Source organism: Artemia sp. Qi Xiang Cuo, chromosome 1 (genome assembly GCF_049724085.1).
Source record: "Artemia sp. Qi Xiang Cuo chromosome 1, ASM4972408v1, whole genome shotgun sequence".
NCBI lineage: Eukaryota > Metazoa > Arthropoda > Branchiopoda > Anostraca > Artemiidae > Artemia > Artemia sp. Qi Xiang Cuo.
In genome coordinates, this window is record NC_142794.1 from 18631201 (window position 1) to 18657065 (window position 25865).

Sequence of the window (25865 nt, forward strand, 5' to 3'; positions counted from 1 at the left end):
CCCCTTATAAAGATCAGTCCGCTTCTCAATAACATTCTGAAGAAACTTTCACTATCTTTCGATTCCGACGCCCCAAAGGAGAATAAAAGAAAACATTACAGTAAAGAAAAGAAGAAGAATGAGGAAGAAGAGGAAAGAGGGAGAAGAGAGGATGCATAGAATATGGAAGGATATGGAGAAGAAGGATGAACATCGTTGATATTTTTGTTTTGTAATATCAGGGTAAAGGCCAGAGAGGAGAAGAAATGAATGATCAGAAACAGTAGAATAAGGAATAACGAAGACCAGACTTCCTTTCCATCCTATAAAACAAGAGAAGATAACGAGAAACATTTTTGAAGACATTATATACGACGGTAGTATGATGGCTGAACCTATGTAAGGTGACGAAGCCTAGACTCTTTTAAAAAAATATTTTACGAATTTAGTTCAAAAATTTGATTTTTCGATGTGCTTTTTTGGAGTAAGTTTATTTTCTTATTATTTGTTTCATATTGTATTTCACAGATGACGTCTGTTGAAAATATAGCATAAGTATTCACATAATTAACTACCCATTAACTTACTCCAACATTAACTACCGTGTTACAGATTTCCTCATTATCTTCTCTTGCTTTGTAAGTAGAACAAAGCTTACCAATTGGTAAATAATTGGTAAAAACTTGGATACTTTCGATTTCCAATACTACTAAGTTGTAACTGATTTTTGAAAACTATCGAACACATTCATTTCTTACAATATTTGACTATCACCTCCAATTATAATTTTCTATTATTTAGTGGATCCTCAATATGTCTTTATTTTTCTATATTCTTTTTGTTCTATTTTGAAATAAATAAACTATAGCGTGATTGGGAGCATTATATTCTAGTTTGTGCGCTAGATTTTGCGCTGTACGATGCGTGCTAGACTGTGCATCTAATTTATATAATTTATATGTACTTAATAATCATTAAGTACATTTATAAGGACTAGGTTTCCTAGATTGTACGTCTAATTTATATAAGAAATACCATATTATTATCCATTATTTCTATTTTCAATTTATTATCAATAATTCGTCATACCTTCTTATCACTTTTTTATTTTAGTATATCATCGTAATGGCTCCTTCTATTTTCTTTTTTAATCAATTTTTTGTTTAGTATCAATACAAGATTTTCTAGTTTGTGAATTTAAGTCATGAGCGAAGTGTCATATTATTATCAATTACTTCAATTAGCATGATATTATTATTTCTATTATTCTATTTCTATTATCATTTTTATTTCATATTGCGTCTATTTTAATGTGCCATCGTTATGTCTCTTCATTAAATAAGAAAAAGAAGCACATTTTTCCAACTCATTAAAACTTAAAGCGAACAGAAATTATTAAGTATATGAAGGGGCTTGCCTCTCCTCAACACCTCGCTCTTTACGCAAAAGTTTTTTAATACTTTTAAAAAAGCTTCTTATTGTTCCAATTTAACGACCCTTGTGTTTCAGGAGTCTTTCAAAGTCGTTTAAAGAATTGGGACAAAATTCAAATTTTAGCGTAAAGACCAAGGTGTTGAGGAGAAAGCAACCCCCTTCATAAACTGAATAATTTCTGTTCGTTTTAAGCGTTAACGCGCATCAGTGTTCTTTCTTCTGGAAAAAAAAAATACAAAATTCCACACTTTTACAGATAGGAGCTCGAAACCTTTACAGTAGGGTTGAATCTAATGAATCTAAAAAACACTGAATCTGATGGTGTGGTTTTCATTAAGATTATATCACTTTTAGGGGGTGTTTCACCTTTTTTTTCAAAAATAAGGCAAATTTTCTCAGACTCGTAGCCGTTAATGGGTAAGATTAAACTTAATGAAACTTTGTATTTGAAATCAGCATAATAAGCCAATCCTTTTGATATATCTCTTTGTATCACAATTCCGTTTTTTAGAGTTTCGGTTACTATTGAGCAGGGTCGCTCCTTATTTTACACTTTGTTACCACGAACTGTTTGATTCTGTTTTCTTTTATGTTTTAGTAATTTCAAAGTAATTAAATCGCAGATATTAATCAGCACTAATTTCGAGTTTGCATCCAATTTTTTCTTTCTTCTTATAAATAATAATTTGATTCTCTGGAAAGTTTAAAGAGGTTTCAATCGATTTTGCCCCTTTTGTCAGCAGTCCTCTTTTTGCCCTTTTATTGTCACACAAATAGTCTTATCTTTAGATTCAGACATCATCTAATTAGATTACCTTTGATTCAGGTATCAATCGATTTTGCCCCTTTTGTCAGCAGTCCTCTTTTTGCCCTTTTATTGTCACACAAATAGTCTTACCTTTAAATTCAGGCACTATATAGTTTGGAATTAAATCCATTAGTTTAATGTATTATTTGTAAAGTCATTTTTCTATTTGTAAAGTTATTTGTTAATTGTAAAATCTATTTTTAAAGTAAAATTGAGCAAAAGGCTGAAAGACTGAAAGTGATTTGAATCTCGCTTTGACCCCTGGATGTCACGTTGATTAAAAAATGCCGTCATGGTGACGAATACTAGGTCCTATTGTTTTCCAGATTGCAGATGACACATTTGTTCCTCCATCAGGTAGAATATATAATTCAAAGTTTTCAATTTACACCAAGGCAGTATACAGGGGGGGGGGGGGGTGCTGGGTTGGACCTGCGTTTGTAATAACCAATTTTCGATGCGTTTGGTAAAATTACTTTTTGTGGCCAGCCCCTCCTCCGGTATTAAAAAAAAACCATCGGTTTATGTACCAATAAAATGCCACTGGTTATCATAACTTCACCTGGTAATGAGCCCACAGTAACCGAAAAAAACACACACAAAAAACCTGTGAAGAGAGGAAGACAGACTGGAATCCCTCGAAAATAGTGTCGGATCGAAATGAGAACTACACCCTCGGACGTTCGGTTCCCTCGTTCATCTGCGGGATAATATGAGAAGGGATATATTAGCTAGACTGTATCAGTCAATGGTTCTACCTTTGATTGGCTTTCCAGCGGTGATTTTGAAAACTTTCCGTCTTCTACTTCATCTCAAATTAAAGTTGTGTATTTTAGATATCTTAAATTTCTACTAGGTTTTCCGCTAAGTGCTCGTAATACTTCTTTAAAATATATGTATGGAATAAAGGACCCACTTGATGTAATAAAGATTAAGTGTGAGCTTTTAGTTCAAAAGGGTCGAAATTATCTTGAATATAGAAATTTATACCTATTTTTTGAAAAAATCTAACCGATGTTAACCGATTGATGTAGATGGTTGTATTAATCGCAAGTTCTGGTCCTGTTAATTGTAAGTTGTGTCTGTATATTTTATATTTATTGAACGTACTCCTCATTATGTATCCTGAGGGAAAATAAAAGTAATTATTATTATTATTATTATAGTCTCTCATCATTGCATATTTTAATGAGCATTCTTTAAAGAAATTAAATAAAAAAAATAAGTTTTTTTAACTGAAAGTAAGGAACGACGTTAAAACTTAAAACGAACAGAAATTATTCCGTATATGAAAGGGGCTGTCCCCTACTCAACGCCTCGCCCTTTACGCTAAAGTTCTTTATTGTTTAAAAAAATAGAGTTGTGAGAAAGTCAAACTTTAGCGTAAAGAGCGAGGCGTTGAGGAGGGGACAGCCCTTTTCATATATGGAATAATTTCTGTTCGTTTTAAGTCTTAACGTCATTCCTTACTTTCAGTTAAAAAAAATGTTTTTTTTATTTAATTTCTTTATTTTTGAACGTTTTTTTTCGCTTTTTGAACGTTTTTGAATTAATGCAGGTTTTGATTTTGGCTCACCGTACATGAATAATTAAAAAATTTACATATTAATTTCACTTTTATTTGGTTAAATGGCTTTCTCGAAACTTGTTTAATTTTATTTACGAATGTTTTTATTAGTAATAAATATACGTAACTTACGAATTAACTTACGTAACGAACTTCTATATTCATAGATTTTTAATTATATTAGGGGTAATATATTAACGTATATTAGGGGGTTCGCCCCATAGTCAATACCTTGCTCTTTAAGCTAAAGTTCAAATTTTGTTCCAATTATTAAAAAATGACCCCTGAATCACAAAGGGCGTTAATTAGAATAAAATAGCTCTTATGAAAGTACTAAAAAATCTTTGGCTTAAAGAGCGAGGTATTGATTAGGGGGTGAACCCAATCATAAACGTAATATTTTCTGTTCGTATAAAATTTTGATGCTTCTCCTTACTTTCAGTTGAAAAACTTGTTTTTTTTAATTTAATTTCTGATATTTTTCTTTAATAATGATGGGAAATCCGGCGCCCCCTTCATAGCAATGTCCCTTCCCCCATGAAAACTTTCTTCATGGAAAGATCCTCCCATATATGCCCCGACCCCCCCCCCCTACCAGAAAAAAATCCCCCCCCGAAAACATCTGTATACTTTCCAATAACCAATACTATATGTTAACATTGGGTAAAATTCATAACTTTCAGCCCTCCCCCCGGGGACTTCGGGGGATTAAGTCATCCTAAAAGACATAGTTATCATATTTTCGACCATGCTGAAGAAAATGGCTATCTCAAAAGTTTTTATCGGGTGACTTTGAAAAAAAAATAGCTCGGGAGGGGGCCTAGTTACCCTCCATTTTTTGGTCACTTAAAAAGGGCACTAAAGCTTTTAATTTTCATTCGAATGAATCCTCTTCCAATATTCTAGGACCACTGGGTCGACACGATCACCCATGGAAAAAAAAAAACAAAAAAACCAAAACAAATAAACACGCTTCCGTGATCTTTCTTTTGGGAAAAAATGCAAAATTCCACATTTTTGTAGATAGATGCTTGAAGCCTCTACAGTAGGGTTCTCTTATAGGCTGAATATGATGGTGTGATTTTCATTAAGGTTCTATAACTTTTAGAGGGTCTTTCCCCATGGGCGTATCGAGGGGGGGGGCATTAGGGGGCTGCTGCCTCCCCCTAGAACTTCAAATTTACACTAGATATGGCTTAAAAAGCAGATGGTTGAAAAAAACAAAAGGTTGAAAAAGCATTTGAAAAAATGTGTATGGCTAAAAAGCAGTTGATAAAAGGTATATGGTTGATAAAAGCTGGAAATAAACAGCTGGAATTACAGAATAAAAGTCAAACAAGAAGCAATTATCCATAATGTCATGGAAAGATTTTGTTCTAATCCAAGAAGATTAATGCTGAAGCTTATTGATGATTTTTGGTGATTAATTATTAATAAAGATTTCATAGGTATGATAGAACTTGCTGGCAATGTAAGGTTTTGTGAACTGACAATATAACTTCAGCTTCCCCCCACCCTTCATCACAGAATCAGCTGGCCCCCCCCTAGAAAAGAAGCTACGTACGCCCATGTCTTTCCCCCTTTTTAATAAAATCAGCCAAATTTTCTCAGGCACGTAGCTTTTGATGGGTAAGACTAAACTTGATGAAACTTATATATTTGAAATCAGCATTAAAACCTGATTCTTTTGATATATCTATTGGTATCAAAATTCCGTTTTTTAGAGTTTCGGTTACCATTTAGCCGGGTCGCTCCTTACTTACAGTTCGTTCCCACGAACTGTTTGATCCATTTGGAGACTTAAGAGAATTTAGGTTTTAGTGAGACATACCCCTCAAACTTTGTAAGAGGCCATTCCCATCTGCCACCAGAATTCACTTTTAGCCGAATTCAAACCCTAATAAGATATATTGCTTGTCATGAAATTGCATTATAACATTTAAGCGGTCTTCACACTCGTAGGTAATTTTATTAGCTAAGTGGTTAAGACATAAAGTATAATAAATAAAGGAAAATTCATCGACAAATTGAATAAGAAATGCCATGAAATTCGAGAAAATTTAAGATTTCGGGAGAGGTCTGTGCCAGAAGCCCTCTATACTTATGACCCTGTTTGCAAGCATTTACAAAAAAAATCTTACTTGTAGGATTGGTAGCAAGAGCGTAATTTCATTCCTCCCTTAACAAAACTCATCAAAGTTTCATCTTCCGTGAAAGTCAATACAGCCTTCAGCTGCAGACATTCAGCATACGCGAGTTCAGCATGGACTTCCTCCTCAGTATACGCGTCGTAGTCTGCCTTTTTCACCATTCGACCTAAAGACTCTGCAATGGACGTTTTCCGACGATATGCATTACATACTTCTATAGCTGACTTTAAGACGCTGGATGCACGCTCCATGTCTTTTGGTTGGTATGTCATTATTGCTTGTAAGAACTCGAAGGTACCATTACCTAAGGCATGGTAAAAACTTCGATCTGCCCTGAAACACAGAAATATAACAATAGTATTACTATATTAGGCTACACATAAATCAGTTACAAAAACAAAACTGTTCAATTTTACTGCATTTTTTCCATATCCACCAAGACAGTGTTATAAGACAAGATGAATCACCGAAAGGAGGATCGATTCCACAATAAATTTTTTTCCAAGATGCAACATAAAATTAGAATATAAGATTAGAAGAGTGGGTTATTAGGAGAAGATCATTCCTATCATAAGAGTTATTAAATGAATATTAGAAGATAAAGACTATTAGAAGAATTATCAGACGACGAGGATTAAAAAGATTAAGATTATTCTAGATTAGAAGGAAGATAAGATTGGAAAATTAAAATCAACTTTAAAAACCATACAGACAAAGCCTCTGATAGCCTTTTATCCGGAAATTGGTTGGGTCTAGGACCCCGCATTTTCTCCGAGGGAGAAAATGTTACTTTTCGACCTCAGTTACTTTCACGCGGTTTTAAGTTTCATTTGTAAAAATATGTAAGGTAAAAAGGGCAATAAAACCGATAAAAGTGTTACGAAAGGACAAATAAAAGTTACAAAAGAGCAATAAAATAAAAAATGCGCAGTCCAAATTTGCGAGTTCGTAATATATTTACATTTATTTTTATTTTTAAAATCACAAGCATGTACGTTGTGATTAGGACACATTTTTGCGACAAGGTTGACATTAGAGGATGGGGGGCCTAGGCTTAGCATTCCTCCTCTCTTGTCTACCTTGATGCACACTTAGCTATGACATAAATATAAGACGAAGAAGGGGTTGTTTACGCTATGACGATTACTATAAAATTTTTATCTTGATAGATATGACTTTCACGCAATTAGGACCATGAAGACCTGTTTTAGCCTCGTTAGTTAGTTTTAATAATCCCAAGGAGATACGAGCTATAATTGAATGTTGGTAGGTTAAATAATAAAATATCTAAATTCACTCTCTTAGAAAGCGTCACTTCTAACAAACTTTAATCATCCTCTCTCAAATAACAAATACTATTCTTCTCCAGGAGCGAAAAGATTAAACCGATGCGATACCTATAGAAAGCTGGAGGAGAAGGTGCTTGAACGGACAATTTTTGAACCATTTGCCATTTTAAAAGGATAAAAGGTGGGGGATTGAGGAGTCTCCTTCCCCCTCTTTCAAAGCACAGAAAATTTTTTGAAAATCTTCCACCCCAGAAGAATAAGAAAAATTCAGACCCAAAATTTGTTTTTTCGATGTGTTACTACCTTTCTTTAAATCCTCCCCCCCCCCGTTGCGGGAAAAGTTGCGGGGTCCTAGTTTTTTAATAGGTAGTTAAATAGAAATGTAATCTGGGGTGGAAGGGGGGATTTGGGTACCCCACGTTTAGATTGAAAAAATTCTAAGAAAAAAGCATAACACAGACAAAATTGTCAGAACAAACAGGAAACTATAGGGAAAACAATAGATATCGGAATAACTAATCGGCGTTTCGAAAATCCAGGATCGTCATGAAATCAGAACTGACATCGTTATCGAGCTAATTGTTTCTTTTGTCAAAGCAACTCTACTGTCAATATTGTTGAAAATAAGAGAGTTGTATCTAAGTCACCATTTATTATGCAAATAAACGCACTATTTAAGTAGGCCTCTAATTGAAGATAAGCCAATTTCCTTAAACACTTCATAGTTGTTTGTTTTTCTTTAAAAGAAGTGATTTATGTTTAAAATTTCCAATTTTTAGGAATCTTTGGACTTTCTTAAAAAAAAAAAAAGTAATTCTGCTGTCAATCTTGTTAAAAATAAAAGAAAACTGAGTCTAAATCAACATTCATTACGCTAATAAACTCATTATTTGGGCTTTCGATAAGCCTGTTATTGAAGATAAGCAAATTTTCTTACAAACCTAATCAAAAATTGCTTATTCCTCAAAAGAGATTTATGTCTAAATTTTCATAATTCAAGAAATCTTTCGACTTTCTTAAAGAAGAAAAATTAAGTATTGTCTAGGTCGGTAAAATGTCAGATCGAAAATAGAAAATCTGGTAAATTGTGTATTTGTTACCGTATATGTCCGAAATTCGTGAATGTCGACATTCACTGGTGTATGTCCGAAATACCCTTTTTTTTCCTTTGATTTAGTCAGCCTTGCCAGTCCACTTTTTCAGATTAATGCAAGGTTTTATGACGTCAGATTAGTTTAGGTTAGATTAGGTTTTGTTAAGTTAGGCTATGTTTTTAACCAATTTCTGATATTCATAACCAAATTTAACCTAACCTATCCTAATCTAATCTAACCCAAATTAAAATAGCCTAAACTAACTTTAACTTTTACCATTATAGCTAGCGTAAGACTGAAAAAGCTGACTCGCAAAGATAATTGAATCCAAGTAAAAAAGAAGGAATTTCGGACATTCACCGATGAATTTCAACATTGACCAGATTTCCGATATTCACGGCAATATATTCACACAACTTCTTGCACATCCGTCACAAGTGCATTGTCCTGCTAACGCTGTTATATGTTTTGATTCCCTTAGTGTGTTGCTGCCCTTTCTCGGATATATATACCCCTTCTCAAACGGCATCTATGTTTATTACCCAATTTTTATTCACCGGGAAGAAACAACAATCTAAGAACTAATCCCTTTAATCAAAGGATAAACCAAGATCTTTTTTATGTTTTGTTAAAATGATAAGTGAAATGCTTCACGCTTATTCGTGGGATTAAATAGAAAAAAAAGTTTTTTTTAACTGAAAGTAAGGAGCAACACTAAAACTAAAAACGAACAGATATTATTCCGTATATGAAGGGTTGTCCCCTCCTCAATACCTTGCTCTGAACGCTAAAACTGTTAGCGCTTTTAAAAAGCTTCATATTCTAATTAAACGGCCTCTGTGTTTCAGTAGCCGTTCTTAAAAAATTGGGACAAACAGTCAAACTTTAGCGTAAAGAGCAAGGTATTGAGGCGGGGACAACTCTTCATATACGAAATAATTTCTGTTCGTTTTGAGTTTTAATGTTGCTCCTTACTTTCCGTAAAAAAAAAACTTGTTTTTTTTTATATTTAATTTCTGTTCGTTTTTCAAATAATGCAGGTAAATCTGGCTCACCCTCCATGAAATATACCTCCCCCCCCCTCTTCACGGGAAAATTTCATCCAATGTAAAGTACACCCCCCCCCCCGTTCAAGTTCCCTCAAGACAGTTCCATCTTAACTGAAAATTCCCCCTCCCCGCAGAATTTCTTGTGGACGAGTCAAACTGACAAATCATCCTTGAAAAAGGCTTTCATTTGAAAAAGGCTTTAATATCTAATCGGTTTCTCGATCACTCCAGAAATACCCCCCGGATATTTCCTCCGGAACATCTCCACAGGCAAAATTGAATTGGCAAAGAGAATGCAAGAAAAATGAAAAGAATTTCGTATAGGATTCCTGTCAAATCCCCCCAGTGTAAAATTCTCCCTGGAAAATTCATCCCCGACCCGGAAATTTTCTTCCTTAAGAAATCTTCTCCCAATGAAAATTCACCCAAGCACAAATTCCCCCCGAAAAAAGTCTGCATACTTCCCAATATCAAATACTATACGTAAACAATGAGCAAATTTCGTAACTTAAAGCCCTCTCCCCAGAGACTGTGGTGGGTCATTTTACCCATAAGACATAATTATTTTATCTTTTAACTATAATGAACAAAATGGCTATACAAAGTTTTGATCAGACAACTTTGGGAAATAAATGGGCGTGGGAGGGGGCCAGTTCCCTTCAATCTTTTTAGTCACTGAAAAGGGCACTAGAACTTTTAATTTCCGTTTGAGTCCACCCTCTCACGATTTTCTCGGACCATTGTTTCAATACGATCCCCCCTGAAAAAAAACAACAAAAAACTAGAACAAGAAAAAACACGCATCTGTGATCTGTCTTATGGCAAAAATAGCAAAATTCCACATTTTTGTATATAGCAGCTTGAAACTTCTACAGTAGGGTTTTCAGACACGCTGAATCTGATAGAGTTATTTTCATCAAGATTTCTTGAACTTTAGTGGGTCTTTCCCCTATATTTCAAAAATCCGGCAAAATTTTTAAGGCTCGTAACTTTTGATGGGTAAAACTAAACTTGACAAATCTAATATACTTGGAATCAGAATAACAAGTTGATTCTTTTGATGTATCTATTGATATCAAAATTCCGTTTTTTAGAGTTTCGATTACTATTGAGCAGAGTCGCTCCTTACTTACAAGTTCGCTACCACGAACTGTTTGATGCTGCAGTTTCAGCCTTAGTGTAATTAAGAAACGAGCTAAGAAAAATTTTCGAAACAAATTGTGTGTTAGATTTAATGTATGGATAAAATCCAACTATTACTTCATAATTTGGAAATTGTTATGTAATAGCAAATAAGATCATTCTTCGATCATATGGACAAAACATGTTTAAATACCCGTTACTTAATTTGCTTTAGAGTAAGTTTTAAATTAAGTTTTAAATGAATGTAATTTCAACTTTTGATTTCTTATCTTTTTCTTATAAAATTATTTGCGATTTTTTAATACACAATACGCAAAGAAAATAACTGAGTTTTATATATATAAAAAAAATTCAATCTCTTTAGTAAATAAAATGCTTATTTTTCTTAAAGTGGGTCGCGAAAAGTTTTGAAACCTCGTGTTGGATCTCAGTAAATTTTTTGTAGGAAAACATAGTTCCATGTTTTTACCGGATAATGCCAAAATGGTTTGGCATTGTTTGAGGAAGATAAATTTTATTAACTACTACCAAATATAAATTAATATCTAATTTTATCTACTTGTCTCGAATTCTTTTAGAACAGATATTCTTCTTTTTCATCTAACAATGCACAAAACAACAGCCACATACTCAAAAATTACTTCGATGGGTACTAAAGGCTCAGCAAAGAAATGAATAAAACAATGCTGACAGATTTTTCTGGATCCGCTTTTTTTTATCACTTTGATACGATTCGTTCTGAGAGGATCTGGGCAGTTGCACTAAGCTAAAGTATCATTAGGAGATTATTCAAACAACACGGACTGCAACGAAGAGATTGGGGTTACTCCAGAGGGAGTTTTAGCGGGGCAGAGGGGGCACTTGCCCTGGGCACAGAAATGATAGGGGCTCAAAATTTCAAACAAATAATCTAACGGTTATAATCATTTTGTAATTTTTGAAAATTTTTTTCTATTAAAATAAAGTAGAGGGCGCAGTTAATAAATGAAAATAATTAATGAACTATCAATTAATTAATAAATTCAAAAATAAAATAATTAAATAACAATAATTAAAATAATTACAATTACAATGATTAATATAATAAAATAATTTAAATAAAAAAATAATTGAAAAATGAATTATTAATTAATTAAATACAGCAAAAATATTTTTTAATAAATGCATAAGTTTTAGGGGAGACAGGGGAGCGCTAATCAAAATTTTCCCTCAGGCGCAAGAGAGGCCACAACCACCACTGGGTTAATCCAAACAATGCAATGGATAAAACTCCACCATGAAACGTCCCGGGTCTGTACTTCAAAGCTGTCAGTCGCAAGACCTTTTCCCGCGATGAGTGGTAGGCCTTGATCCAGTTACAGCCAATCCCATATATGGTTTATGGCCTATGCTGTGATGAAATGTTAGTGTCACCTTGACAACCCACTGGATAAAACTGAACCTTGGAACTCCGGGCTGTGTGCTTCAAAGCTGCCAGTTGCAGGCCTTTTCCCATAAGGAACGATAGCCCTTAAATCAGCTATAGCCAAGAACCATACAAGGTTTATCGTTTATGCCGCAATGGCATATTAACAACTGATAGCACATTTATCAATGATTCAAATTTAAAAGAAAGAAAAATATAATATATAATAACTATCAAGAACAACACCCGAAACTATATTGACCTTGGAAAAGGTGGAATTTCAGCCCCATCATAAATGATTGTTCTGATTGTGAGGCTGTTGATGCTTATGAACTGTTACAATTGAAATTAGGATTAAATCAAACTGCAAAGTCCTCAAAAAATCTTCAAAAGGACGCTTCTGAATTTTTTTTATTGTTTTCGTTTTTGTCTTTACTTGAATTACATTTTGGAGAGTCATGGTCCGCTTTAGCCATGTCACGCCAAATAATAGGTTTATAAATCTATATTTTACACTTAAATGATAAGGAAAACTTGTTTTTCAACAGCATCACTTCCTGATAATTTGAAACATTACGGAAATATAGATGGCTCAATTAAGATGGCTCAAATTACAGATGGCTCAATTAAGACAAAAATAAAAAAATGGTATTCACAGCGACTAAGAAAAGACATCAAGATTTTCTAAAGTTTCTCCACTGGTTAAGCCAAATTATGCCAAATCAGCAGTCTAGCAGTCCCAGCAGTCTAGCCCATAGGTGCCGGGGGTCAAAATTTCCCTGGAAAGGTCTAAAAAAAAGCTTTTTAAGTACCTGATTTTCGATTTTCTAGGAGGAGAGGGGCCTTAGGATTAATGTCAGGAGAATTCGTCCAGCCTACCTCCCTGCCCCTGCATGCAGAAGCGGGTAGACATTTATCTGACTGTTGGATTTAGCAATTATCCAAATTATGCGTTGAAAAAATTTCGTCCTGAATTACGTTAAATAAAGTTTATTCTAAATTACTAAGTGGATAATTACTTTAAGAAACTTGGAGGGAGGAAACTTGAAAGTGCGACACCAGTAAAAGGCAGAAGAAAAATTTAATGTTTACAAAAGAAGATGATGTTAAGAAAGTTCGGAAGAAGCAAATACAGTTGACCATATCGTCATAAAATGTGCAGTACGGACTCCGAAAACGGTAAGATATCTAAGAATTGCAGCGTCGAAAACAATAGAGCATAAGAAAAGGAAAATACAAAGCTTATCAAATGGTTTCAACTAAACTCTAGTGTAAAAGAGAATTAAATCTGTTCCTCATATATTTGGGTTAATCTGATGAGTTTTGTTTAGCGTAAAACCATAGAGAAGATAGTGATGAAGGATTGTGATGGGACAGTAAGACTAAATTTGGCTTGAATAGGATGACCATCTCAGATTCTCTGGACAGAGTCAAAAGGAATTTAACTGTGACAAGAATAAATATCCCAGCACAAAGTCACCTGAGAATAAGATAGCTGCACACGCTTTTGCTCCGTCCTAATCTGTCCAAAGTTTTACTCTTTACTTCCCGCCTATAAGCTCCCGCTTATTTAAACCAATGGTTCCCAACCTTTTTTCAAATCCCGTATTCTTCAAAAAAGATTTTTATTTTGGAGTACTTTCTCCCATGTAGTACTATTTGCAACAAATAAGACTTTTAAGAAATTAGTTGTATTTTCTTTGTCATCTTAATCAAGATGGATCTTTAAAAGTGAAAATAAATATAAAATATATATGAAAACTGAGTTTATTCATATTATCCAACTTAAATTCTTTTTGAACACAAATTAAAAGACATTTGTAAGTTATTGTTATGAGTTAGAAAAAAAATACTAAATCTAACTTAGAAAGATTTTTAACATAATTTCAAAGTAGCAAAACGTTTTGCATTGCTATTTTACAAACAATCTGTCATGAATATTTATGAACAGAAAAAATAATTCTTCCAATTAGATCCTCGAACTTGGATACTCGAGCTGAGCTTTTTATAATCTGAACCAAATGATGAAAGGTGTAGCCTTAAATTTAGAGCTGTGTCAACTTTATTTCTATGTTTGTTCTTGATAAAAGCATAGGATAAAAAGACCCTTTAAAAAGTATTGACCCTTAGAAAGGCAACAGACACTTCAGGGCTCTATCACCGATGCTCTTATACTCCTTCCTTGTTCGTGCCCAGAGCTTAGTAAGATTTGCATGTTTAAACTCAGAACACAGAGAAGAATCTGCTAAGATTTCAATCAATGCCTCTTTATCGGAGGTTGACAAGTTGGCTGCTTGCTCAACTAAAGGTTGATCAAAGGGCTTTGAAATCAAGTTCTCTTCACTATTTCGCTCTGGAAAGTATTTCTTGAATGGTATTTGCACCACTTTTAAACTGTGATATAATATAACATTCTACTTCCTCTGAGAGTCTGATATTGTTCTCCAATAATCTGTACTAAGATTTTCCTACCATTAGTCTGAAAATGTCCGACAACTTCACGCTGGTTCTGAATGAGGCAGGATTCCAAAAACTGTAATCTCTGTATCACGGACCCAATATTGTCAAATACTTTGAAATTATTAAAGGAACTGTTCTGTAATCCTATGTTAGGTTTATTAATTTGAGTCAAAATGGTATTAGGTATGCCAATTACAATCTTGGAACCTGGAAACCCCCTGAAAAGATTGATCTTTAAAAAAGAATATGCTTCATTTCTTAATTAAAATCTTGCGAGTGCTTTTCCTCGAGATAACACTCGCATCTATGTTTAAAAAACAGTGTGACATGTAGGCACATAATAATTTAAATATTATTGATTTTGTTGCACTTCTCTTTATATAATTCACAACATTGACTGTTTGGTCGAGAGCTTCTTTCAATGAATGAGGAAAGAATTTTGAATCTAAGTCTTGCCTATGGATAGCCCAGTGGCTCCAGAACATGAGGAGCTAGGTCTTCTCTGCGCCCAGCAAACCTTTGTAACAGCCAGACACTGATTTACCACTAGCTGCAGAAACGCCACAACTATTTTCACAGCCATTTCATGTTGATTGAAACAACTTTCAATTGCAATAGCAACACCTTTTCCTCAACCACATTTTATTTCAAATACCTTGCAAATACAAGCAAAATTGATAAACTCAAATCATCAGTGCTTTCATCCACATGAATCGAAAAGAAGCAGCTTAGTTTTATTATTTTACTAACGTGGGTTCAACCTTAACTGACATATCCATAATTCTCCTACAAATTGTATTGTCTGATAAGGTGATCTTCATGATCTTTTTTACATGTTCTTCACACAACCTACATTTGACAGGCATCTTCAATGCAATCAAAATCAAGTTTTATGATACTATAAGAAGCTTCCTCGATATTCTCATTATCTTTGTTTCATAGGCAGCGCAATTGCGCTGCCTAAGTAAAGAACGATGTTGGCACAATGTATCATTATTTTTTTCTTCTTCCATACTAGGGCACTTCGTATTGAAGCAGCTGTCGTAGAAACTTGGAAAAGGGCCATTCGATTGGAAATTGGAACGGCTAGTGCCCTTTTTAATAGTCGAAAGTGATAGGAAGGCAACTAATACCCCTTTCACGCCCACCATTTCCCCAAAGACATCCAATAAAAATTTTGAGATAGCCATTTTGTTAAGCGTAGTTGATTTCCAGATATAAATCATGCTTTTTAGGAGGACACTCCCCCACAGTCCTCAGGGCAAGGGTTTTAAGTTATGCCCTGGGGGCATATAAGAACGATGTTGGCACGATGTATGATTTATTTTGTTTTTTCCTTTAGACCAGGGCACTTTGTATCGAAAAAGTTGTCGAAACTTCGAAAAGGGCTCATTCAATTGTAAATTGGAGTGGATTGTGCCCTTTTTAATAGTCGAAAGTAATTGGAAGGCAACTAACACCCCTTCCACACCCACCATTTCCCGAAACACATCCAATCAGAATCTTGAGATATCCATTTTGTTCAGCGTAGTCGATTTCCATAGAAATTATGTTTTTTAGGAGGACACTCCCCCCCCCACAGCACTCAGGGTAAGAGTTGTAAGTTATACCCTGGGGGCATAAGAGGTTTTTATAGAAGGCGTTGTCGTAAAAACTTCAAAAAAGGCTCATTCGATTGGAAATTCAAAGGGCTAGTGCCCTTTGAGTAAAGTGCAAATTATGTTCTGGCCTTGGGAAGGCATAGGGGTTTTGAGCCCTACTCATGCTAAATTTTGCTCGTTTTGAGTTTGACTCGGTTATTTACTGTAATTTCTGTTCGTTCTGGGTTTCATTTATTTATCAATGCTGATTTGTGGTAGTTTCACGCTTGGTAGATTATTTGATTTGATTTTTTGCTCATTTTTGGTTTAATGTTCTTTACTTTTCTTTCAAAAGCTTATTTTGTGGAAAAGTTTTTTTAATTAATATAGATAAAAAGTGAAGTGGCGTTGAGGCTTTTTGATAGTCTTTGGAAAAAAAAAGTCGGTACTGTTTCACTTAATGGTACACACTAAAGAAGTCAAGTTTGGTTAATGCTCATCAAAAAAAAAAAAATATAGGATGTATATATAATAGTTTATATACAAATTTTGGCTATATATTTGCATATTAGGGGGTGGGGTGGGGGATAAATCATAACATATATTAAATACGTAACCTAACCTAGCCTAGGTACTTCCCCCCCCCCTAAACCCCCCAAAAACAGCAGTTTAAATATTGTAAATTCAATGAGAAACCCCGCTCTTCCACCAATTTAGATAACAATTACCCGATTACGGGTCTCCATCCCGGCATTCATTCGACTGTCTATTGCCGTTGTGCCGTTAAGCGAAACAGTACCAAAAAGTCTTTTTGTTTATAATTTGGCTGCTTTGTAAGTAAATGTTGCATTAACAGAGAAGGTTTCATATATAAATTTGATAAAATATCTCCACAATCAATCCACAACGGTTTCTGACATTTTATCATCAACCGTGGATGAGAATCTGTGCGTCCGATATTCATCTAAATATTTCCCTTTTTTGTAGACAACGCATTGAAGTTTTGACCTCTGTTAATAGTAGTTGACTGAGCACTTACGTTGTTACGACCACAGTATTGTCTAGTGATTTATATTGATTGATTTATTATGTATTGATGCCTAGAGATATTATCTTACGATAGTGAAGATACAATGAATGAATAAAATATCCAGGGAGAGGTTAAACAGAGCAAAAGGCCCATTAAAAAAATCCAGAAGAACTACCCGCTACTCAAAATCCAGTACAATTCTGTGCCATTTACTAGGCTATAAATTCTTGATGGGGCATAACCATTTAAGGTCACCCTATGTCGCTTTACCAATTTACGGTTCCGGTTAAGCAAACTCGTGAGAGGTCCACCCATACACCACCATAACACGGGTTGGGCAGAGTTTCCTTCGTGGAATAGGGGGTGAAGGAAGCAGCTTATGGTGGAGTGTGTACGTGCAACCATCACAAAAACATCGAAAAAGCTTTAGCCTTTTACACAAAACTCATCCTTGTTGGGGCATTTTCCAATGAGATATGACAATGATAATCTTAATAAACTAATTACAAAGCTAGGTAAATGTAAAGATGAATGGCAAAAGACAGATAAATGACAAAATAGTTTAGAGTAGGGAATAGAGAATCCTCTATTCTTCTTTTCCTCTATTCTCTATTCCTCTATAGGATTCCTCTATTATTCTGAAAAATCCTCTATTCTTATCTTCTTTTCACTATAGAATAGAGTAGACTAATAGTAGAAAAGAATAGAGTAGACTAATAGAGGAGAATAGAGTGATACGAAGGTAAGTTACCTTACTTGCGCAGTGTTTTAACAAGGAAAACGTGATGCGTTTAACGAATCAGTGAATGAGATATTTAACGAAGAATGAAATATATATATATATATATATATATATATATATATATATATATATATATATATATATATATATATTTAATGAACTTCATCAATATATGATCCTTCGGGCCATTACCATAATGATTATCCTAATAATTATTTTATGGTTCCTGAGAAAGTATACGCCTTAATTAAAAAGATTTACGCCTAAGTGTTTTCTACCGAGAGTAAGGAGCAGCATTAAAACTTAAAACGAACAGAAATTATTACTTATGTAAGGGGGTTTGACCCCTAGTCAATACCTCTCTCTTTACACTAAAGTTCAAATTTTGTTCCAATTCTTTAAGAATGACCCTTGAATCACAAAGGCCGTTTAATTAGAATAGATAGCTCTTTTGCAAGTACTAAAAAACTTTACCGTAAAGAGCAGGGTATTGACTAGGGAGCAAATCCCCTCATATACGTCATAGTTTCTGTTCGTTATAAGCTTTAATGTTGCTCCTTACTTTCAGTTGAAAAAACATGTTTTTTTATTTGATTTCTGATCGTTTTTTTTAATAATGCCTGGAAATGCGGCGCCCCCTTCATAGAAACGTCCCTTCCCCATAAAAACATCCTCCCACGTAATAACCCTCCCCCGAACCCCCACTAGAAAAAATCCCTCCTGAAAACGTCTGTATGCTTCCATATAACTAATACTATATGTAAACAATGGGCAAAGTCCATAACTTGTAGCCCTTCCCCCAGGGGCTGCGGGGGATTAGGTCATCTTCAAAGACATATTTATTAGATTTTCGACTATGCTGAACAAAATGGCTATCTCAAAATTTTGATCAGGTGACTTTGAGAAAAAATGAGCGTGGGAGGGGACCTAGTTGCCTTCCAATTTTTTGGTCACTTAAAAAGGACACTAGGGCTTTTAATTTCCATTCGAACGAGCCCTCTCGCGACATTCTAGGACCACTCGATCTATACGATCACCCCTGGGAAAAAACACAATAAACGGGGTGCTACCATTTCGGCAAACCGTCACAAGCACGAAACGTCATAACATCGAACCGTCATAACATCTAAAAAAAAATTTTAGTTTATAAAATAGTACCAAAGATCTCTCCTATTGGGAGTAGGATGCATCTGTAGTTTCACTTCCTCATTACGAGCTAGGAAAAGTTTTTGGTGTGTTAATACCTGGGTAGAAAAAAATTAGTGCTCGACCAGAGCAGTAAGCTCTAAAAAGCTAGGAGGCCAAACAAATTTCATTAATCCATTTTTAGTTTTTACTTCTTTTTCTTCAAACTTAAAAATTTTGAACTAAAATTTCAAACAGGTTTAATTTCATAAAAATGCATTAGGTTAAATATTATTCTCTAGCAAAGTCTTAATAATTTTTATAATTTTTTTGTATTTTTTTTAGAGTTGCATTTAATTTTTTTAAGGATTTTTCATACGCAGGTAAAACATACCTCAGCTCTCATTTATTGCATTACTAATGCTGCTCTGGGAAACCAGTTCAAAGTATATTCAAGTAAAGAAATAATTGAAAGGAGTTGATATTATTTTTTTTCTTTTTTAAATTAAGCCTTTAAGCAAGGCATTGTTGTTGTTTAAACTCAACCCAACCTTCTTCAGAGTAATGAATCTCAGGTGCGGCGGAGAACACCTGAGTAGATAGTATCTATTGAATTCTGCCGCCCGTATAGCAATTCCTATGTTATTTGCGTACGGCACGTTCCATGGTAGCTTTCCAAGGCATAGTCTACAGCCAGCGGTTATTTGGCAGTGTATAATGTGGTCAAACAGGTTTTTTTTCTGTTTTTGTTGTCAATTACACAATGAATGTAGGTCATGAGTTCATATACACATTCTTAAAACTACACGTGATTAAACACGTTATAAAACTACATGCTATTTGCTTATGTCCTGTTGGTACCATTCCAAACGAGTGGGGATTCCCCGCCTGTTCCTAAACATTGCAAAAAAGATAACAGTATGAACTTTGGGCTGTGTGTCTCTTTGGGGTGTTTGAGTCTTTTTGATCTGTTTATGTTTCTTTGGGCTGTTTGAGTCTTTTTGGTCTGTGTTTGTCTCTTTGGGGTGTTTGTGTCTCTTTGGGGTCTTTGTGTTTCTTTGGGCTATGTGTGTCTCTTTGGGCTGTGTGTGTCATTTTGATCTGTGTGTCTTTCTTGTGGCTGTTTGTGTCTCTTAGGGGCCGTTTGTGTCTCTTAGGGGCGTTTTTATATTTTTCTCTGTTTGTGTCTGAATTGCCGTGGTGTTCCGAGTTTTGCTGTATGTGTGTCTATTTTGGCTTTGTGTGTCTCTTAGGGGGTTGTTTATCTCATTATCCTGTGTGTGTGTCTCTTTGGGCTGTGTTTGTCTCTTTAGGCTGTGTGTCTCTTTGGGCAGTTTGAATCTTTTTGGTCTGTGTGTGTCTCTTTTGGCTTTTTGTCTCGTTTTGGGCTTTGTGTGTCCCTGTTGGATGTGTGCGTCTCTTTGGGCCGTGTGCAGCTCTTTGAGCTGTATGTGTCTCTTGGGCTGTTTGAGTCATTTTGGTCTGTGTGTGTTTCTTTTGGCTGTTTGTTTCTCTTAGAGGCTATGTGTGTCTCTTTGGGCAATGTGTGTTTCTTTGGGGTGTTTGAATCTTTTTGGTATGTATGTGTCTGTATGGGCGTTTTTTGTCTAATTGGGGGGTGGGTGTGTCACTTTTGTGGTTTTGTTTATAGTCGGACTGTGTGTACGTCTATTGAGCCTGTGTGTGTCTCTTTGGGCTCTGTTTGTCTCAGGAGTCTGTTTGTCTCTGTGAGCAGTTTGACCCTTATTGGGCTGTGTTTGACTCTTTAGTCTCGTTGTGTCTGGGTTTGCGGGGTGTCCATATGTTTGATGTGTGCGTCTCTTTGGGCCGTGTGTGTCTCTTTGAGCTGTATGTGTCTCTTTGTGATGTGTGTCTCTTTATGGCTGTGTGTGTCTCGTTGGACTGTGTGTCTTTTAGAGGTGTCTGAGTCTTTGTGGTCTCCATGTGTCTCTTTGGGCTGTTTTAGTCTCTTAGTTCTGTGTTTGTCTCTTTATGTTGTGTTTTCTCTTTGGCCTTTCTATGTCTCTCTGAAGTATTTTTATCTTCTTAGGCTGTGTGTGTCTTTTTGGGCTGCGTGCTTCTTTTGGACTGTTTGAGTCTTTTTTTGGTCTATTTGTGTATCTATTTGTGCTTGTTGAGTCTGTTTGGTCTGTTGTTGTGTCTCTTTGGGCTGTGTGTGTTTCTTTGGGCTGTGTGTGTCTCTTTGGGATGTGTGTCTCGTTGGACTGTTTGAGTCTTTTTGATCTGTTTGCGTCTCTGTGGGCTGTTTGAGTCTTTTTGAGCTGTGTTTGTCTCTTTGGGCTGTTTGTGGTTCTTTGGGCTATGTGTGTCTCTTTGGGCTGTTTGAATCATTTTGGTCTGTGTGTCTTTCTTTTAGGTGTTTGTGTCTCTTAGGGACCGTTTGTGTCTCTTTGGGCTATGTGTGTCTCTTTGGGGTGTTTGAATCTTTTGGTCTGTATGTGTTTGTATGGGCGTTTTTTGTCTCTTTGGAGGGTGTTTGTGTCTATTTGGGCTTTTTATGTGTCTTGGGGCTGTGTGTGTCTCTTTAGCCTGTGTGTATGTCTCCTTGGGCTGTGTGTGTCTCTTTAGGCTGTGTGTCTCTTTGGGCAGTTTGAATCTTTTTGGTCTGTTTGTGTCTCTTTTGGCTTTTTGTGTCGTTTTGGGCTGTGTGTGTCTCTGTTGGATGTGTGCGTCTCTTTTGGCCGTGTGCACCTCTTTGAGCTGTATGTGTCTCTTGGGCTGTTTGAGTCTTTTTGGTCTATGTGTGTTTCTTTTGGCTGTTTGTGTCTCTTAGAGGCCATGTGTGTCTCTTTGGGCAATGTGTGTCTCTTTGGGGATGTTTGAATCTTTTTGCTATGTATGTGTCTGTATGAGCGTTTTTTGTCTCTTTGAGCTGTGTGTGTGTCTCTTTGGACTTTGTGTGTCTCTTCGGACAGTGTGTATGTCTCTTTAGTCTGTGTGTGTCTCTTTGGCCTGTGTGTGTCTCTTTAGGCTGTGTGTCTCTTTGGGCAGTTTGAATCTTTATGGTCTGTGTATGTCTCTTTTGACTGTTTGTGTCGTTTTGGGCTTTGTGTCGCTCTGTTGGATGTGTGCATCTCTTTGGGGCCGTGTACGTCTCTTTGAGCTGTATGTGTCTCTTTTGGCTGTGGGTGTCTCTTTGTGATGTGTGTCTCTTTAGGCTGTGTGTGTGTCTCGTTGGACTGTGTGTCTTTTTGGGGTGTCTGAGTCTTTTTGGTCTGTATGTGTCTCTTTGGGCTGTTTGAGTCTTTTAGGTCTGTCTTTGTCTCTTTGGGTTGTGTTTCTCTTTGGGCTGTCTGTGTCTCTTTGAGCTATTTGTGTCTCTTGAGGCTGTGTGTGTCTCTTTGGGCTGTGTGTCTCTTTGGGCCTGTATGTGTCTGTATGGGCATTTTTTGTCTCTTTGGGCTGTGTGTTTCTTTTTGGGCTGTGTGTGTCTCTTTAGCCTATGTGTGTGTCTCTTTGGGCTGTGTGTGTCTCTTTAGGCGGTATGTCTCTTTTTTGACAGCTTTAATCTTTTTGAGCTGTGTATATCTCTTTTGGCTGTTTTTGTCATTTTGGGCGTTGTGTGTCTCTGTTGGATGTGTGCGTCGCTTTTGGCCGTGTGCGTCTCTTTGAGTTGTTTGTGTCTCTTGGGCTGTTTTGAGTCATTTTGGTCTGTGTGTGTTTATTTTGGCAGTTTGTGTCTCTTAGGGGCCATGTGTGTCTCTTTGGGCTGAGCGTGTCTCTTTGGGGTGTTTGAATCTTTTTGGCCTGTATGTCTCTATATGGGCGTTTTTTTTCTCTATTGGCTGTGTGTGTGTCTAGTTGGGCGTTGTGTTTATCTAAGGGCGGTGTGCATTTATCTTTATACTGTGTCAGTCTATTTATGCTTTGTGTCTCTTTGGTCAGTTTGAATCTTATTGGTCTGTGTGTCTCTTTTGACTGTTTTGGTGTCGTTTTGGGCTTTGTGTGTCTTTGTTGGATGTGTGCGTCTCTTTGGGCCATGTGCGTCTCTTTGAGCTGTATGTGTCTCTTTGGGCTGTGGGTGTCTCTTTGTGATGTGTGTCTCTTTAGGCCGCGTGTGTCTCGTTGGACTGTGTGTCTTTTTGGGATGTTTGAGTCTTTTTGGTCTGTATGTGTCTCTTTGGGATATGTGTGTCTCTTTGGGCTATTTTAAGTCGATTTGGACTGTGCATGTCTCTTTCGGCTGTTTGTGTTTCTTTGGACTGTGGGTTTCTCTTTTGGCTGCGGGGTTGATTGGCAGAAGTATGTATTAGCGAAGTTATAGTGGAGGGCGAGTTGCTAGAGAAAAATCTAAGTTAATAAGGGTTTTTGACCGTAGCACACACACGGAGGGCGACAATGTCTTCAAAGTCAAGGCTATAAGAAAAAAAAAGTTCTGGATATTTTTGTAAGTTTGTAGTTTACGCACTAATATCTTACCAGTAACGGTTCTATTTGAACTTTATCCTAGTTTATCAATCAAATGTGAAACATAGTTCCATTATCTGTTTCAAATGTAGAAAAACCCGTGTGAGTTTGTTGAAATAAATTTTTTTAACAAGAAATGACTGAAAAGTGTTTTGGAGGAGATGGCTTGATTGATAGAAGGATGTATTAGCGAAGTTATAGTGGAGGGTGACAATGTCTTCAAAGTCAAGGCTATAAGAAAAAAAAAGTTCCGAATATTTTTGTCGGTTTGTAGTTTACGCACTAATATCAATATCATTCTATTTGAACTTTCTCCAAGTTGATCAAATTGGTCTCTAAACGGTTCATGAAAAAAAAATAGTTTGGGACAATAAAAAAAAACTAAAATAATGTTATTAAATCGTTTTAAACACTCAGAGAAGTGTTTTTTTTTTGTTTGTAATTTTTTGTGTTTTTTTTTTTAAGTTGTGTGTGTGTGTGTGTGTAAGTTTTTTTTGTGTGTGTAAGTTTGTTTTGTGTGTTTAAATTTATTTTTTGTGTGTGTGTGAGTTTTTATGTGTGTTTAAGTTTTTTTTTGTGTGTGTAAGATTTTTTTTGTGTGTGTGTAAGTTTTTGTGTGTGTGTGTAAGTTTTTATGTGTGTGTAAAATTTTGTGTGCGTGTAAATTTTTGTGTGTGTGTGTAAGTTTTTGTGGGTGTGTAAGTTTTTGTGTTTGTGTAAGTTTTTGTGTGTGTGTGTAAGTTTTTGTGTGTGTAGTGGAGGGCGACAATGTCTTCAAAGTCAAGGCTATAAGAAAAAAAAAGTTCCGAATATTTTTGTCGGTTTGTAGTTTACGCACTAATATCAATATCAGTAATGATTCTATTTGAACTTTCTCCAAGTTGATCAAATTGGTTTCTAAACGGTTCATGATAAAAAAATAGTTTGGGACAAAAAAAAAACTAAAATAATGTCATGAAGTCATTTTCAACACTCAGAGAAGTTTTTTTTGTGTAAGTTTGAGTGTGTGTGTGCAAGTTGTGTGTGTGTGTGTGTGTAAGTTTTTTTTTGTTTGTTTGTGTTTTTTTTGTGTGTGTGTAAATTTTTTTTTATGTGTGTGTGAGTTTTTATGTGTGTGTAAGTTGTTTTTTTTTGTGTGTGTGTAAGTTTTTTTGTGTGTGTGTGTCACGACACACAGAGTCATAGTGAGAGAGATATCCAAAAAGTTGGGTTGATCTAGGTTCACTTAGAGTGGCGCGCCACTCTAAGTGAACCTAGATCAACGTGTAAGTTTTTGTGTGCGTGTAAATTTTTGTATGTGTGTGTAAGTTTTTGTGGGTGTGTAAGTTGTTGTGTTTGTGTAAGTTTTTGTGTGTGTGTGTAAGTTTTTGTGTGTGTATGTGTGTGTGTAAGTTTCTGTGTGTGTGTGTGTGTGGTTTTTGACCATAAACTCTAGTTTCCTATAAAAAAATTATGGAAAATACAATTCTATCGTTCAAATGTGAAACTTAGTTCCATTCTCTGGTTCAAATGTAGAAAAACCCGTGTGGGTGAGTTGAAATAAAAATTTTAACAAGAAATGACTGAAAAGTGTTTTGGGGGAGATGGCTTGATTGGCAGAAGGATGTACTAGCGAAGTTATAGCGGAGGGCGACAAAGTCTTCAAAGTCAAGGCTATAAGAAAAAAAGTTCTGGATATTTTTGTAAGTTTGTAGTTTACGCACTAATATCATATCAGTAACGATTCTATTTGAACTTTCTCCAAATTGATCAATCAAATGTGAAACTTAGGTCAATTCTCTGGTACAAATGTAGAAAAACCCGTGTGAGTGAGTTGAAATAAAAAAATTTTTAACAAGAAATGACTGACAAGTGTTTTGGAGGAGATGGCTTGATTGACAGAAGGATGTATTAGCGAAGTTATAGTGGAGGGCGACAATGTCTTCAAAGTCAAGGCTATAAGAAAAAAAAAGTTCCGAATATTTTTGTCGGTTTGTAGTTTACCCACTAATATTAATATAAGTAATGATTCTATTCGAACTTTCTCCAAGTCGATCAAATTGGTGTCTAAACGGTTCATGATAAAAAATAGTTTGGGACAAGAAAAAAAAACTAATATAATGTCATGAAATCATTTTCAACACTCACAGAAGTTTTTTTTTTTTGTAAGTTGTTTTGTGTGTATGTGCAAGTTGTGTGTGTGTGTGTGTAAGTTTTTTTTTGTGTGTGTAATTTTTTTTTTGCGTGTTTTATTTTTTTTTATGTGTGTGTGAGTTTTTATGTGTGTGTAAGTTCACATTTGAACGATAGAATTGTATTTTCCATAATTTTCTTATAGGAAACTAGAGTTTATGGTCAAATACCACACACAAACACACACACAGAAACTTACACACACACACACATAAAAACTTACACACACACACACACACAAAAACTTACACACACATTTAGAAACTTACACAAACACAAAAACTTACACACCCACAAAAACTTACACACACACAAAAAAATTTAAACTCACACAACAACTAACACAACAAAAAAAAATTATACAAACAAAAAAAAACATACACACACACAAAAAAAAACTTACAAACACA

General features: G+C 35.4%; 1 protein-coding gene across 3 annotated transcripts in view; it reads right to left on the minus strand.

Annotated features, from left to right (window-relative positions):
- The window catches only part of LOC148956078 (tetratricopeptide repeat protein 39B-like), a 276357-nt gene that overhangs the window by 87376 nt on the left and 163116 nt on the right, over nt 1–25865 (minus strand). For all 3 annotated transcript variants that reach the window (XM_089092458.1, XM_089092545.1, XM_089092376.1), the window contains one exon: nt 5930–6271. In XM_089092458.1, coding sequence (XP_088948584.1) covers nt 5930–6271 — 342 coding nt within the window. The remainder of the gene's footprint in view (nt 1–5929; nt 6272–25865) is intronic.